This window comes from Pararge aegeria, chromosome 17, assembly GCF_905163445.1.
Source record: "Pararge aegeria chromosome 17, ilParAegt1.1, whole genome shotgun sequence".
Classification (NCBI taxonomy): Eukaryota; Metazoa; Arthropoda; class Insecta; order Lepidoptera; family Nymphalidae; genus Pararge; species Pararge aegeria.
The window spans coordinates 12539929-12552037 of record NC_053196.1 but is presented as its reverse complement, the minus strand read 5'-3'; the positions used below and the strand labels follow the sequence as shown (position 1 = coordinate 12552037).

At 36.9% G+C, this 12109-nt stretch overlaps 1 protein-coding gene across 1 annotated transcript in view; it reads left to right on the top strand.

The window, feature by feature from the left end:
* Window positions 1-12109, top strand: part of LOC120631078 (reversion-inducing cysteine-rich protein with Kazal motifs) — a 76566-nt gene that overhangs the window by 3148 nt on the left and 61309 nt on the right. Inside the window, exons 2-3 of the mRNA XM_039900501.1 lie at window positions 5291-5425; window positions 11970-12025. Coding sequence (XP_039756435.1) covers window positions 5329-5425; window positions 11970-12025 — 153 coding nt within the window. The 5' untranslated portion in view covers window positions 5291-5328. The remainder of the gene's footprint in view (window positions 1-5290; window positions 5426-11969; window positions 12026-12109) is intronic.

Here is a 12109-nt window from a genome sequence, read left to right as displayed (position 1 = left end):
ATATCAACCCATTACCGGCCCACTACAGAGCATCCTCCGTATGCAGGTATGCAGGACCCCAAAGGTATGCAAGTTTCCTTGCTATGTTTCCCGTAACCGTTGAAGCCAGTGATATTTCAATTGCTTAAAACGCACATAACTTAGAATAGTTAGACGTGCGTTGTGGGATTCGAACTCGACCCCCCGAAGTGAACTCGAAGAACCCACTGGACCATCACCGCTAATCAACCAATAATCTGTTAAAAATAGTCTGAAGGGAACTATGGACACCGATTTGTACCTATGTGACTTTCTCAGAATAAGTTATTTTAAGAAAAATACATTCACGTTTACAAGTAGATAGGTAATGTTTGCCAGCCAAAAGCAATTTCCGTAGTTGTCCGTGATTTGGTGCACACGGCACACGCTGGGAAAATTTTTGCCCTAACGATTTCCGCAATTTTCCAAGTCACGCTTGATTTATGAGAAAACTTTTGTTTACTTGGTATAGAGCCCTTACTAGCACCGTTAATGTTTGTAAAACGAAGAAGAAGAAACACTATTGCACGTATAACATACAGGCGAAGAAATAGTAAGGAGTATACAGTACACAATGTAGACATGCAAAGGTGGCCTTATTGCTGCAAGCAATCTCTTACAGGCAACCTTTGTAGATAGGACAGCAAGAGAACGAGAACGAAGCTCTTTAGAAAACCTTTATGTATAGCTTCGAAGGTTGATCCATGCGAAAATGAATAGATGCAAAGTATGTGAATTTATATCTATAGCTTCTAATATAAAAATGATTTAAAGAATGTTTTTTATTGAACTTAAAACTTGTTATTTTTATTTAAAAGCCCAATTATAGGAAAGCTATAGGCTATATATTTTTTTAAATTGTAGATCAAATGAAAACCTTAAAGCTACCATTAGCTTTTAGGTTTTCAGTATCAACTCGGTGTTAGGATAAAGGTGCTGAACAACTTTGTACGTTTAGTAATTCGAACCTCCCATTCCTATGTTTACTAAACGAACAAATAAATTTATCAACTTCTACTCTATTGAACATATTCAGAGGCACTAATGAGGTGGGAGGGGCTTAGATAGATTAGGTGGGGGTCAGAAAGGTATAAAAGGCGACACATTTGGCGAATTTTTCACTTAACAATTATTCATTGTAAAGTCAACATCTCCTGATGATGCTCCGGTTTCGGAGCGAAACGTGCGTAGAGGGTATATTGCCGAAGATCTGTTTGGTGTGGGGTATAAGGATTGAAGAAATTATAAATTACACCACACAGATTCTCCTGCTTTTCGCGGAGTATAGCAAATTAAGCTTAATTTTGATAATATATCATGGATTTCCGCAAAGTAACGCCTGCTTCTATCCAATAAACCCTTCTTATTCTGAGTGAAGACCCGTGCCTTGTAGTAAGCCGTTAAATGTGTTGATATCAATTTCTTAGTCACGGTCTGGTCAATAAACTATATCCATGCACAAAATTACGTCAAACTTTTTCTCCGTAGCATCAAACACACTTTTTTGCATTCATAAGATTATTATGAAAATGAATCTATTACATTTTTACTTTACTTTTATCTTGTGTATCTATTCTTCTTTTCAATCACAAATTGGTGACTTCAGCCTCCTAAGACAACATTACAGAGAACTTTCAAGCAACTCTAAAGAAAGTGATATTTAATTGCTTAAAATGCAAACTTCGAGAAACGAAGCGTGTGCCGGGAATCGAATTCGGGCCATCGAAATTAAGACGAAGTCCTAACCATTACGCTATTACCGCAGGAGTATAAATCATCATTATCATCTCTACCACATGACGTCCTCTTCTGGACATAGGCGCTTTTTAGGGATTTCCACTCGCTACGTTTTTTTGCCAATTGTACCCTGTGACTCTCTGCGGCTCGTTTAATGCAGTCTGCCTACTTCAAAGGGGCAAACACTGCGCTTTCCAGTGCTAGATCGCCAGTTCAGCACGTTGAACGCCGACGTTGATCGGTTCTCCGAGCTACGTGCTTTGCCTAGCTTCGCAACTCGTAGAGCTAGGTCGGTAACTTTGATTCTTCTACGGATCTCCTCATTTCTGATTTGATCGCGTAGAGGTATTGCAAGCATTGCTCTCTCCATGGGCCGCTTAATAAATCGGAGCCTACGTATAAGCTCATACGTAGAAACCTTATTTCGGAGTTATTAGTTATCACTAGTAACACGCACTGTTCGAAGAATTGGTTTTCGGTCACTGAGGACGGAGAGAGCCACAGACCCTGAAAACCATACTAAATAATATTTAAAGGATAAACTAATTATAAATATAACTGTTGTAAAAAGAATAGCTGGAAGTAGTAAAAATATAAGCAAAAGTCCATTTGGAGCTGTTTATGTGGAAAGTTGGCCGGCAAAGAGCATTTTCCGTACTTTGTCGTAACTTTGGCGCACATGCTGAGAAATTTCTACCCCCGTGTGATGCATTTCGCAAGTCCCTTTTGATTTATGTTAGAAGTTCTGTTTCGCAAATAAAGAAAGCGAAAAGCGTTAAAATTAAATATTTATGGAGGCTGTATATGAAAGTAGGACATGTTGTTCTTCAGGGCTGGACGGGTCAGCACCGTGTGTGTAGAACAAATGACGAGCTTACCTATCGCAAAATAATTTTGTACTTGGTACAACAAATTGAAGGAAATCGTGTGAATGTACCTAATTTACGTAAATTATCTTTGGCACATAGCCAACTTCATTATATAGGTAAGTTTTGTCAATTGTGTAAATTATGTAGTTTAGCACAAAGGACTCAAATCACAAAATTTTCAATAATTGTACAGATATTGGTACTAAAATTTCCCAAGCCTTTGCTCATAGGAAATGTTAGTACCTACTTTCATTGAGTAAAAACGATCCAACTGGTAACCAAACTTAATAATAAGTAGATATATATATCGTTTTAGTCAATGGTCTTCTCGCGAAAAGGTTTGACCAACATATTAAGAAGCTATCGGTTGCTGGATCAAGAGTCAGATACAGAAGACGACGAGCCAGACGAGCTCTTTCACAAAAAAGCTCATAGTACTAGATACTCCGCTTATGAAAGACAAATTAGATGACAGAGAATTCCACTACAAATTTCCAGTAACAATATCATAGCAATATCCATCTCGTTTGAAGATTTAATATGAAGCAATCTATCTTGCCGCGCGCTTTTAATAAAGTCTGGAGAACTGAAATTGAATAACAATAGTGTAAGGTATACGACTAAGTATGTAACTTTTGTGTACTTTTGGAATAATGGAACGATGTGTTAGTAAAATAATCAATTATAGGCAATTTGTTTATTTACCAGAACAACACAAACATACTTACATACGGAGTAACTTAAAAATTTTGTACTTAATTAGTTTTATTAATATTTAAAATTTCATTTCATTACAGGTTTAACTAAAATTGTAAAATCTAAATTAAACATATTATTTTAATGATTGATTGCTTGTATGTCCTTCCTTCACGCCAAAAGCAATCAATAAATTTGATTTTTGGCATAGAGTTAGCTGAACTTTTTATACGTTACAAAAAATGTTTCCCGAGGGATTAGAAAAACAGTAATAAACGCGGGACGAAGGACGAGGGCGAGAGCTACTAATATCATAAAACGTTAGTTCAACGTAATTTTTTTTTTTTATTAGTCACGCTACTTCGGCGGTAATGGTTCGACTTCTCTTTGGTCGGTTGAAAAGAAGATTATTTTGTTTGTGTTTTTTTATTTTTTTTATTCCACTACAAGTCAGCCCTTGACTGCAATCTTACCTGGTGGGAAGTGATGATGCAGTCTAAGATGCGCAGTCTAAGAGCGGGCGAACCTGGAGTATACCCCTATTTGGTAGTACCCCTAATTGGTATCTACGCGACATCGAGCTGGAACACTAAATCGCTTAGCGGGACATCTTTGTCGGAAAGGTGGTAACTCGTCACGGCTAAAGCCTCCCACGAGACCAGACCAGACAAAACTCAGAAATAATAAATTACCAAATTGCCCCTTCCGGGATTTGAACCAGGGACCTCCTGCTTAAATTCATAGCGCTCACCGCTGCGCCATGGAGGTCGACAAAAGTATTTGTTTATCTTTAGCTGATGAAAGTTTAATTATAATTAGAATGTGAGAGGATATTGCGCTTTAAGGTGCTTCATATGTAATATAAACAATCAAAGTATCACCTTCGTGTACTTGTCGTAAACATTAGGGAGCATTTTTAACCTAACCAAAAAGGAAGTTTAAAAAAGAATCGTTCAGCCAATATAAACGTTTGTTGTTAAAGTTTTATACCTAACTAGCTTTTGCCCGCGGCTTCACTCAAGTTCAATTTTTGATTTGATAAATTTTAACTACAAAGTTTTAAAAAATGTCTTGCTGCTAATAGAAAAATATAAACGTAAATTACTTAAAAAATCTGAAACATTCATATAAATTTTCATGCCCTATTTTATGCCTTTGGAATTTTAAGAATTTGTAAGACACGTATTTCTTTATTTTTTATCGAAAGCCAAGATGTTCGTGGAATTAACTTGATTGAATTGATAAATGAAGGATTTTATAAAAACTTTCACCTCCCATTTTGGGTTGGAATTTTCAAAAATCCTTTCTTAGCGGATAAATATAACAATGTAGGCAGCATTGTAATATTCTGTGTGCAAAATTTCAGCCCGATCCGTCAAGTGGTTATAGCTGTGCGTGTGATCGATCAGTCAGTCAGTCACCTTTGCCTTTTATATATATATAGATATCCCAGTTGAAGAAATAATTTTCGACGCCCTTATAAAACTGTAACCAACGAATTAAATGAAAAAAAAATTAAGTAGTTTCGCACCGTCAAAGTATTCCATGATCATCAGCCTATTAGGTATCAGTCCCAAGACTTTAATCTGCTCTCCGATACACGGCGGAGGGGACTGCCAATTTTCGAACTCCGAGCTGCTACAGAGAATTTTCACAGTAAAACATTATTATAAAGTATTCACTATTTATTTTGAAAAGGGCCCCAATTTCATTTTTGTGTCTTGGCCTTTTTGGTACTTTATAATGTGATAACCTTCGTATGATAATAAGATATTTTAATGTCTGCGTATAGGCTTTTAACAAAAGTGTCAAAATATAGATAAAATTACATAATATAATAGAAAATTAGGTCTGTTTTTGTCTCTTTATTTAGGGTTTAAATATAGTTCGCAATCAATCTAAGATTATGTTGACAAATGTTAAAAGTGTGTTTGTAAATTTCGATCTTAAATTTTCAAGCATTGTTGCAGGTGGAAGGATGTTGAGTAAGCAGTGACGTCATGCAACCATGAGTACGAGAAGCCATAGAACGAAGGTACATCGCGGCTGGTGGAAGTCGAGGCTTATACTAGCAGCGATCACTCTGGCAAGCGCTAACTCTCAGGGTAAGTCTATTCGAGTACCTACTAGAACTCATTTAGAACTATGAATAGTGGATATTTAAAGCGAACATTCGGTTATATTTGTTAATATTTTCAATACACAAATTATTAGCCAGAATAATTAGACATTACCGCTTGTGTCCCCCCCGTACTCCCGAGGGACCGCTCCCTCGGGGGTACGTCCGCGGATAAGTCAACCTTAAAAGATACACATATGCTGTCGCAGACTTTTTTTTAGAACTTTCACAGAATTTTATATACGATTTTATCAAAACTTTATCCGTTTACGCAGTTTACGATTTATGAAACATTCTTCACTGGTGCTATGCTCCTATTGGAGAGGACATATATACACTATTTTATATAATACATACACCATTTTTAGTAAGACTTGATTCATTGTAGTACAATAGTACCAACTTACTTTATATGCATTAGATTCTATTGCATTCATTCTTCCTTAATGAATCTTGAGCATCATGTAAGTCGATGTATTACATGAACGCTAAACGATTAGTAATTAGAATACATGAGTTTTGTACACGGATTGAGTACTGGTCGTGTATGTTAACATTGTGATAATAATAATTGTTAAAGCCGTCATTCGCTGCCAATTCGTCGCACAATCTATATGCAATCGATTGTGCGACGAATTTACCATTCATCGCTTAAAAATTGACGTTCTCCACAGACAACACGTTATGTGCAATGGGTATCTGCGATTAGTGGCGTGCACTTCATACATGCACAAAAGCACTGCCTACCCAAATTATTTCATATAACTCGTATTAAATAAATAAACATACTACGACAATACACACACCGCCAACTAGTCCCAAAGTAAGCGTAGCTTGGGTTATGGGTACTAAGATAGCTGATGAATATTTTTACGAATAGACACTGAAAAGCATTCATGTTCATCGCACAAACATTTTCGAGTTGTGGGAATCGAACCCACGGCCTTGGACTCAGAAAGCAGGGTCGCTGACCACTGCGCCAATGGGCCTTCATATTGGAGGGGACTTTTTCCATTTTATGCCATGTACCTGCTTTATGCATACCCTGGTCGAAGACCCTGTCTGCACGCCACTTTCTGTGAATTATCGTCATGTCTCGTTTGCAATGGCAAGTACATCATAGAAAGCTTGTGCAAAGGTAATAGAATGTAAAAAATGTGCACAATACAGCAGTAACTTGTGCAAATATTTGAACTCGGCACTTCGAAAGTGACCACTGGCTATCACCGCTTTTTTTTTTAATTCTTCTTTTTATCCATGCTCTATATGGTTTCAAAATCCCATCTGAATTTTTAATAGTTATTTAATGTCGGGTCACGTCATTAATAAGTTTTTCTTTTACCTACTCAGAAAAATCATAAACATCGTTAAGTGTATAGATACGTGTGCATTAATAAATAAACTCACGGCGCTGTTCAAACCCTCGCTTCTCTTTAATTACTAACGTTGCTCACGTTTGTTTGTTTCTTTGTATCTACACTCTAGTTAAATACATACTATTACAGTTAAAAGTTAATGTGAAACTAGTTTAGTCAGATTGTGGCATGTTAACAAAACGGCAGTTATATCGGTGAAGCACTGATAGCTTAGTGGGTGGGACTTCGGCTTTACTTTCGGGGGGCTGAGTTGAAATCCCGGCACGCACCTTTTACTTTTCTAAGTTATGCGCGTTATATGAATTAAATATCGCTTCATTCAACGGTGAAGGAAAACGTGAGGAAATCTGCATGCCTGAGAGTTCTCCAAAATGGTCTGAAAGACGTGTGAAGTCCACCAACAAAACATCACCACGTTGTCCACCACTCGGTCAACGTGGTGGACAACGGCCTAAACCCTTCTCATTCTGAGGGGAGACCCGTGCCCTGTAGACTGTAGTAAGCCTTAAACTGGTAGCACGGGCCCTTGCGAACGTTACGGAGAACTCTCAGGCGTGCAGGTTTCCCAACGATGTTTTCCGCCACTGTTAAACGCAGTGAAACATATTTAATTCCATAAATTAAAAATGAACATAACTCTGAAAATCTAGAGGTGCGTGTCGGGGATCGAACTCGGTCCCCACCATACGGAAGCCAAGCTTTAACCACTAGGCTATCACTGCTTTTACGTTTGTTATACGTACATATTCATATATTTTATATTAAACTAGCTGTTGCCCGCGACTTCGTCCGCGTTTGATTTTGTTTTTTGATGTGGCATTCAATTTTTAATAATAAATAATAAAATAGTTTATTCACTAGAATGTAGGTACATAGAGTTTTATAATGTAAAGTAATTATTATAATATTTATACAAACAAATGCGTACCTCACAAATTATATTGGTGTGTATGTAATAAATGTATGTAATGGTGCCATTTAAAATCAACTGTCCCTGATTTAGGTAAAAACCTGTATTACAGTGCCAGTGACAGTGCTCTCCTTAAATTCCCAAAGGAACCGTGTTTAATGTCGGGATAAAAATTATCTTATATTACTTCTAACACTTCCAAGAATATGTGTACAAAGTTTCATGAGGATCGGATTAGTAGTTTTTGCTTGAAAGCGTAACAAACAAACTTACATTGACATTTATAATATTAGTAGGGATAGGGATAGGGATAGGGATGTTATATGTATGGCAGACATTACGAGTATATGTGCGGATAATAAAATCATGTCCATTAATTAAGCTTACATGTGATGGAGGTATCCAATCTGCCAACAGTGCTAACTAATTGAAATTTAATTTACGTCCCAATGAGTCGGCAAGTGCTGTTCGCATCATATTTATTATGTGTATTGATTTCAACATGATTCCAACTGATTGCATATTGCGATGACAGTATAGTTACGATTAGATAATTATCTATCTGAAACATAAAAAAATATAAAGTTATAAAGGTAAATAAAACTCTAGTTCTCTATAAAAAAATACAAATACAAGTAGTTCGGGTAGTAATATTATAGTTTTTGGGTATTAGTAACACTTCGGTAGAATTTGCCTTCCGAACCGGTGGTATTCACTACAGATAGACTGACTTAACGTTTAAAAAGTGTTTATAAATCTAGAAACTTGAAATACCTAAATTAATTTAGAATTTAGATTTTTTCAAACTTTAATGAATTATTTTATTTTCATCAATTTGGTATGCCATTCCATATGCTGGAATGGCAGCCCCGCACTGGTAAGCGCAGCGTTGGCAGACTCCCAACGAGGTCGACAGTCGACGGTAGCCCCTGGATCCAAGCGGCACAAAACCGTGAAAATTGAAACTCCCTACAAAATACCTATGTCCAGTAGTGGAGGTCTAGCCGTTGATATGATGATGAACTTGGTATGCTTCGCTTACTATAATTTTTTTTATACTTATAATTGAGAGACCAAGCAGATGCTTTAGGATAGGAAGGTGAAAACCATCGACGATAAATAGAGCAACACCTCAAAGTCAAAGTCAAAGTCAAATATTTCTTTATTCAAATAGGCACATAGATGGCACTTTTGGTGCGTACATTACATGTAAAATATGTCATAGGAGTGAGTTGATGGCGATAAATAAATTCGTCAACTTAAAACTAAAGCTACGAGGGTTCCAAACGCGCCCTGGTCCTCGTAGGGACACGTCATACAGATATCATCATTTGTCACCTGAGGGGTGCTAAACGTCATGTGCCTTTAATTACACCGTCAACCAAGTCCTTCAAATCGGAACACAGCAATCTTGCTTGGCAGAAATAAGCACTGCGGTAGTACTAACCTCTGCTACTGTAGAGGTTTTGTGACAGAGCTACAGACCGCCGTAAACTCGTTGTTAAAGTGCATTTAAGTAGTAACTTAAATGCACTTTAACAACGAGTTTACGGTGGTATCCAGCTCTTCATGTATATCCATATAGAAATCTATATTTTGCATGCAAAACTGCATAGCATACCCTAACTATTAGCTAAATATTTTATAGTAGCAACTTGATAGAATATCACGCGATTACCCACCTAGTCACTGTAATCACAGCCCGACTGTCCTGCACTTAACAATCTATAAGAAGTGCTTCCTATAATTTTGTTTCATTGAAAATGCGCTAGAGGGGAAAGATATAATGTATTAAACGTGTTTTGCCAACTATCCTATTAAGTGCTTTCACTGTAATTCTAATATCGGTTATATATTGAGTTAGGAAATGGATATAACTTAGAGCATAATTGCCTAGGGCATTTACGATTAGTTGTCAGTATAGTTACTGAATAGTTAGGTATGGCGCAGAGTATTGACGGGTGGTTATCCTAATATTATAAATGCAAAGGTGTGTTTGTTTGTTTGCCCTTTAAATTTTTTTCTGGCATAGAGTTAGTTGTGATTACGGAGAGTAACCATGAACCAGAAAGTACCCATGGGATTTGTAAAAAATTGTAAACGCAGACGAGGAACGCGGGCAACAGCTACTAATATCATAGGTAAAAAGATAGAGAATAACAGTAATATATAAGTACCTTATAATCCTGAAATATCTACCACCCAAAATAAAAAACAAAAATATGTTCACCAGATAAAGACACTAAAAAACATTCGTGTTTATCACACATGTTCCAGTTGTGGGAATCCAACCCCAGGCCATGGATTCAGAAAGCAGGATCGTTGCCCACTACGCCAGTCGGCCGTCACAAATGGAACGATAGAGTTTTTTTTAATATGCTACGTCCGGTAAAAAAAATATTCATATCAACCAAAAAACTATCTCTGGGCCTTGCAACAATAGCTTGAAGCAGTATTCTTATTATATTGTTGACCTTTTGTTACAGAATTATGATCCTTATAATTAAGCAGGTTAAGGTACGTCTCTACTATCTAGGTTTAATACTCTTTTAAGCGATGGTAGTAGTCACTAATATCCATACACCTCAATAATTTTATTTATTTGCCTAGATTACGTTATCTCTGTACTCAAAAGTTTGTTTAAAGTCAGTGGCGTGCATATAGAGTATGCACAGGGTATACAGATGCTATAATATGAAGAAAATCTCCAGTACGAGTTATAAAAAACTTAAGGATAGGCATTGTAAGAGCTATAAAACGCCTACACTTAAGTATTTTATAACTCGTACGGGAGATTTTCTTCATTTTATATCATCTGCATACCCTGTGCATACCCTCTATGCAAGCCACTGTTTAAAGATATTCATTTTCCACGGACTTTTAAAGTTGAAAACCGTGTATTGCTGCACATCAATCTCCTCATGTCTAACCTAATGTAGACAGAGCTCTTTAATTGCCGGCATAACTCTTTTTAATTCGAATCACTTTGGACGGGTGAACGGGAGTCGTTCAAGGAATAGATCAAAGCTTTATGACGTCACACGTAACTGTCGGTATTTAAGCCGGCCGTAAACACACCTCTAGGTCTTGGTCTAGTGGGTAGCAGGTTTTATGAGTGGAAGATCCCAGGTTCGAATGCTGCAGGACCAATTTGGCACTTTACAATTTCCGAATTTTCTCGTATACTGTCTGGTGAAAGGCTTTGCTATTTTCTGCCTTAACGATAAAGACGTGCCACCAAGCGATGTTGATTGTAGTGTTCCAATTAGATGCGACGTCCAAACCTATTTGGGTTTATTTATTATTTATTTATTAAACTATTTGTATACCACAACATTAACATATATAAAATATTAAAAAAAACAGAAACATATCGAAAGAAGTAGAAAGTAATATTTAATAAAATAGCTATTCTTTTACTTCTCTTCTCTGTACATACACATACACAAGTATTAAGGATCATCATTAGAGGCCCATTACTAGCCAGCCAACTTATTGCACAGGTCTTTTCTCAGAAAGAGAACGATCCAGGTCGTAGTCCACCACGACGGCCAAGTGCGGATTGGTGGACTTTATTTATTTATCTATTCATAAGACACACCAGCAATTCATTGAAATTTGAAACTTATTAAACATCCAAAATATATAAGCAACGTTAGAGTTACAAATTCTGCCTGTAAATCTTTACTTTCTGGACTTTACATAAGACAAGCTACTCTTACTTTGGGGCTAGATGGTGATGTGTGTATTGTCGTAGTATATTTATTTTTATTTATTTACCTTTTACCGATCGATTTTCACTTGGCAGCTGATACAACCTAACTTGTCTATGATTCTAGCAAGGCCCCCAAGGTGCGGTATTTTGTGTATGCATTATCATATTTTTCATTTTTCGTATGGATTAGGATAAGGTTATTAAAAAAAAACTAATTTATATTTTTATCATATGTCAAGTGTCAGTTTACCAATTATCTAATCATTACGCACCGCCGATGCCGCCGATGTCGTAACTTTAGATGGCGCCTAGCGTCGTTAATCATCATCTAATTGTCGGTGAAACGTTTTTTCTCTCTACGCTTCATTCGGCATCCGATTTAAGTGTTTCCTAGGTTTTGTGAAAAAGGGCTTGAGTCTATCACAGCGAGAGCCGATGCTTTATTGTGGCGGACCCAGCTGTTGCATTCCCTCCAGTAAACAGTAGGCATGGCTGTATCGAGACTTATTGTGCTCATTTTTCATTTCAGATATATCGGCGTGCTGCGATAAAGCCGTTGGGACATGCCGGAGCGTATGCGAGAAGGTACGTTATTATTTACGACCAACATATTGTATAACTTCCTCGATGAACTAGGAGTTAACATGTTCGACTGCGGATAACGAGGTA